Genomic DNA, 5,359 nt, shown 5'->3' on the forward strand with positions numbered 1-5,359 from the left:
TCAATCCTGGTGGACTATGGTGAATTTCACCTATGATCCTGTTTCTAATGTGGCCACTGCCTTTGTGCTTACCATACCTAATGCCACTGTTTATGTTATCCATCCCATCGTTGTCCTAGGATTAACCATGAAAAAACAATACCCTTCAGAACATAAAGTGTGGGCATGAAAGATGAATGAAAAGTGGAAGACAGTAAACTTAGAATCCTGCATTACTAGAGAACAGATGTGACTCATTTGTGAAAGCAATACTAATAATGCTCAGGATGTGTGTTTGGACACTGAACAGAGTATTTGTCACTTTGAAATTCATCCAGTCACTGACCAGAAAACTGTATATACTGGAAAAGGGTGTATATGTCTGAGAGCTGCCTGTGCTCCTGTGCTGCTGTAAAAATTGATAGCAATGGTTTTATTCTGTCTAGTAGAAATCATTCTAATTTCTGTATTTTTAATTTTGTTAAGATTATCGGGTGTGATTTTTCGTACTTGGCCCCAGTGACATCCCACCAGCTGATTAAAGCTAACTACATGATGTATCACAGACTACCACCTACCCCTATAGGGATGAACCCTACATTAGTAAAACAATTAATTAAGCACCAAGGCCTATTGGAGATCTTAAGGGAAATACAAGAAAGTGGAAAGAAAATCTTGATTACTGTCCAACATGATACAAAGGAGATAACCAGAGTTCTACAAAGAATAAAACAAAATATGGATCATCACTGGTGGGATGTGATCTTTGGGTGGTCACCAATTGCAAATGGAATCTTTAATAAGTTGTGCCACCCCATTGTAGTTTTACTACTATTAGTTGGGATAAGTTTAGGATTATCTATTATATTGTTAATTTGGGACTGGAGAATACTACAACGAATAGCTGTATTAACCTCTTTATCAAACGTACATGGTGGAGCATTAAAAGACACTTATTGTCATGAGGGTTTTCATTAGGTAAAAGAATTTACTTATTTCCTAGGAAAGAGGGGAATGAGACAGAGTAGAGATCCATTCTGAATTAGGTGAAGTGTCTAGGAGAGGTGAAAAGTCTGTGAGGCCAAAGCTGAAGGAAAAGTCGGATGCCGGATACAGCAAGACGACAGAGAAAGAAAAACAGAAATGACCACAAGGTCAATTTGCCCCCGACCTAGGAATTCCTTTGATAAAGGAAGACTGGCGATAAACGTCACGCGGAATGAATATGTATGAACCTATTGTGAAACTGTATGCATATGCATTTGGAAGGGGGATAAAAGGAGACCTGAGGTCTTCAGGGGTACGCATGCCTTTTGGGGAGGCTTGCATCCGGCACACGTTGTAATAAAGGCATACCGGGCTTTACAACTTTTATAAAGTTGTGAGGTTTCTTCTTTTCTCTGCAAAACAGGGTGAATGGGAACTGGAGTGGTCTGGCCAGGGAGGAGATGGCAGAGTCACTGCCCCTCTCCAGTGGCACTTAGTGGCATGGTCAGGGTGACAAGGCAGTGTTAGGACATTGGTTGGACTTGATGATCCAAAAGGTTTTTTCCGGCCTATTTGATTCTGTCATTCTCTGATGATTGGGATACTCTGGGGCCATTGTGACACTGCAGGGCCTTGTGGAACTAATTGGACCATGGTGACACTATGCAGCCCCGTAGAACCAGGGGTCCATTGTTGTGCTCTGGGGCCAAATGGAACCAGAGAGTGCACTGTGACACTGGGGGTCTTCTTGGAACCACAGAGACCATTGTGACACTGCAGGGCCTCGTGTAACCAAGGGGTTTCACCATTTTGACACTGCAAAACCAAGGAGACCATTGGGAGACTCCGGGGCCGAGAGGAGCCAAGGGGCCATTGTGACACTGTGGGGCCTCATGGAACCAAGGGGACATTGTGACACTGCAGGATCCTGTGTAGCCAAGGGGCCACTGTGACACGATGGGGACTCAAGGGATCTGGAAGAACACTGTGACCTGTGTGCCCTTGTGGAAACAAGGAGTCCATTGCGACACTGAGGGGACTTCTGGGGCCACAGGGACCATGGTGACAGTGTGGGACCTCATGTGACCATGGGGCCATTGTGACACCCTGGGGCCCCATGGAACCAAGGGGCCACTGTGACACTGTGGCACCAACAAGAACATTGTGACACTGTGAAGCCCCATGGAACCAAGGAGTCCATTGTCAAATATTGGGGCCCTATGGAACCAAGGAGACCATTGTTGCTCTGCATGGCCTCATGGAACAAAGGAGACCAGTGTGACAATGCAGGGCCTGGTGTAACAAGGAGGCCATTGTGACAATGAGAGGCCCCATGGAACCAAGGACATCTTTGCAGATGACACCAAGCTGGGTGTGAGTGTTAATTCTGTGGGAGCATGGGAGAGCTCTGCACAGTGACCTGGACAGGTGGATCCAGAGGACGAATCAAACAAGGTGAGGTTTAACAAGTCCAAGTGCCAGGTCCTGCACTTTGGCTACAACAACCCCTGCAGCACTACAGGCTGGGGACAGAGTGGCTGGAGAGCAGCCAGGCAGAAAGGGACCTGAAGGGACTGATGGACAGCAGGCTGGACATGAGGCAGTAGGGTGCCCAGGTGGCCAAGAAGGCCAATGGCTCCTGGCCTGGCTCAGGGATGGTGTGGCCAGCTGGAGCAGAGCTGCTGTGCCAACACTGATCTGCCCCCAGCTCTGCACAGAGACATTGCTGCTGCAGCTCCAGAGAAGGGAACACAAGGGCATCTCTGGAAAAACCTTTGCTGGGAGATCCTTTATTTCATTTAAAGCCACCAAGAGTGCAGCCCCTCATTGACACAGTCTTTGGCCACAGGGAAGATGGAGAGAAACAAAATGAGAAATGGCAAAAACAATGACATTTCTTTGGGGACAATATGAAAAACTAATACAAAGGAAATAAGAACAAACCACAACCAAAGCAACAAGAAGTATGAAAGATGTCTTATAGTAGAAGTGATTGGCAGAAATTGACTACCAGTTTAATGTTCCTGAAAGCATCCAGTGATCAGTCTCCACACTGCAGCCTTGAGCTCCTGGTTCTTCAGGCTGTAGATGAGTGGGTTCAGGGCTGGAGTAACCACCGAGTACAGAACTGACAGGGCCAGATCCAGGGATGGGGAGGACATGGACGGGGGCTTCAGATGTGCAAATGCTGCAGTGCTGATGAACAGGGAGAGCACGGCCAGATGAGGGAGGCAGGTGGAAAAGGCTTTGTGCCGTCCCTGCTCAGAGGGCATCCTCAGCACAGCCCTGAAGATCTGCACATAGGAGAAAACAATGAACACAAAACAGCCAAAGGCTAAACAAGTACTAACTGCAATGAGGCCAAATTCCCTGATATAAGTTTTGGAGCAGGAGATCTTGAGGATCTGTGGGATTTCACAGAAGAACTGGCCCAGGGTGTTGCCATGGCACAGGGGAAGGGAAAATGTATTGGCTGTGTGCATCAGTGAATAGAGAAAGACACTGGCCCAGGTGGCTGCTGCCATGTGGGCACAAGCTCTGCTGCCCAGGAGAGTCCCATAGTGCAGGGGTTTGCAGATGGACACGTAGCGGTCATAGCACATGATGGTCAGGAGGAAAAGCTCTGATGAAATGAAGAACAGAAAGAAAAAGACCTGTGCAGCACATCCTGTGTAGGAGATGTTCCTGGTGTCCCAAAGGGAATTGTGCATGGCTTTGGGGACAGTGGTGCAGATGGAGCCCAGGTCGCTGAGGGCCAGGTTGAGCAGGAAGAAGAACATGGACGTGTGCAGGTGGTGGCTGCAGGCTACGGTGCTGATGATGAGGCTGTTGCCCAGGAGGGCAGCCAGGGAGATGCCCAGCAAGAGGCAGAAGTGCAGGAGCTGCAGCTGCCGCGTGTCTGCCAATGCCAGCAGGAGGAAGTGCCTGATGGAGCTGCTGTTGGACATTTGCTGGGGCTGCAGATGGGGACCTGTTCACAGAGAAAGGACAGTGAAAAGTCAGGAGAGGCTGCTTGGAGCCAAATCTGGTCCATTCCCTGTAGACAGTCCCTACAGCTGGGACTCACTCACCCCCCTTCCTGCTCTGGGGAGAACCTTTGGCTGCAATCAGAGAACAGTCACACTCCCGGGTCACCCTGGGATAAACCAGACCCTGCCCAGAGCAGAGGGATCCCTGAGTGTCTCACCCTCTCTAAAGGTCTCTTGGCAAGGTCTCAGCACCCCCTTGTGCCAAGGACACTCCCAGTTCCCTTGGCAAACCCAACAGCATTTCCTCAGCTCTGGCAGCTCTGCCCTTCCCCGCAGGACATTTAGGGAACTCCCAGAGGCTCTGGCACAGATTTGCACCCAGGAGAGAAGCTCAGAGCTTGGAAGGGCACAGCAAGGAGATCCCTGGCTGTGCCCATGATGGGATCTCAGGGAGGGGGCTCAGCTCATTCCCCTTTCCCGTGGACTGCTTTGCCCACAGCCCCACAGGTGCCCGGGAAGCTTGGACACCCCATTCCCATGGACAGCCCTGCCTGGCAGGAATGCCAAGGGCAGTGCCTGACTCAGCTGCTGCAAATGCCAGAGCCTCCCTGAGAGCAGCAGATAGCAGTGACAATATCAGGGCAGGGCAGAAACAAGAGAAGATGTTGTGGTGCTCTGCCATAGAGGGCAGGGCAGAGACAGCCGGGCACTCAGGACAGTGTTCCCATGCCCAGTTGTGCCTGGCACCTCCCACACACCAGCAGTGCCCTCATCCTGCCCCCAGCACTGCTCTCTTCAGCCCCCTTTCCTTCCCTGAGCATCTCCCTGGGCCTGGACATTCCCTCCTGAGAGGAGCCTTGTCCCTGCCAGCGCTCACAGAGCCCATCCCAGCCTGTGTGCCCTGGCCGGGGCCCTACAGAAACCTGCCTGTGTGCAGGGCCCTGGCTGGGGCAGGCTCTGTGTGCAGCTGGGCAAGGGCAGCTCAGGAGAGCCCTGCTGGGCCCTGCAGAGGTGATGCTGCTGCTGTCCAGGGCTGAGGAGTGGCTGAGGGCCCTTTGGGAGGCTCCTAGCAGAGAGACTGGCTACCCAAAGTTGCAGTTCTGCAGTCCCTTTAAATGCTCAAACATTCCTTTGATGATCCTGTGTGTCCCTTTCAACTCACTGTGTTCTGTGATTCTGGGATTACAATTCCTGTTCTGCTTCTCTCATCCCCCTGTTGTCTATAATCAAGAGAGAAAAAAAAAACCCTTGCAACAATGCTAGAATAATAAAGTAAAAAAAGAGACATTTGTTGGAAGTGTCCAGGTGATCAGTGGGGATGTAGCACATCCTGGTCCCTGATTTCAGCAATTTATTATGGTTGATTAATTAGACTATTTAACAGGAACATCCAATAGTATTTAGACAGTCAGCTTATTATTCTC

At 50.1% G+C, this 5,359-nt stretch overlaps 1 protein-coding gene across 1 annotated transcript; it reads right to left on the reverse strand.

The window, feature by feature from the left end:
• Positions 1-2,825: 2,825 nt before the first annotated feature.
• Positions 2,826-3,651, reverse strand: LOC134414048 (olfactory receptor 14J1-like). The gene has a single exon (XM_063148045.1). The coding sequence runs from the start codon at positions 3,567-3,569 to the stop codon at positions 2,982-2,984; it is 588 nt and encodes a 195-aa protein (XP_063004115.1). The 5' UTR covers positions 3,570-3,651; the 3' UTR covers positions 2,826-2,981.
• Between the last annotated feature and the right edge of the window lie 1,708 nt (positions 3,652-5,359).

The sequence above is a fragment of the Melospiza melodia genome, unplaced genomic scaffold (genome assembly GCF_035770615.1).
Source record: "Melospiza melodia melodia isolate bMelMel2 unplaced genomic scaffold, bMelMel2.pri scaffold_99, whole genome shotgun sequence".
NCBI lineage: Eukaryota > Metazoa > Chordata > Aves > Passeriformes > Passerellidae > Melospiza > Melospiza melodia.

What these genes read in the sequence shown, in the direction of transcription:
- LOC134414048 (XM_063148045.1), bottom strand. Translation starts at nt 3,569, where the DNA reads ATGTGCTATGACCGCTACGTGTCCATCTGCAAACCCCTGCACTATGGG.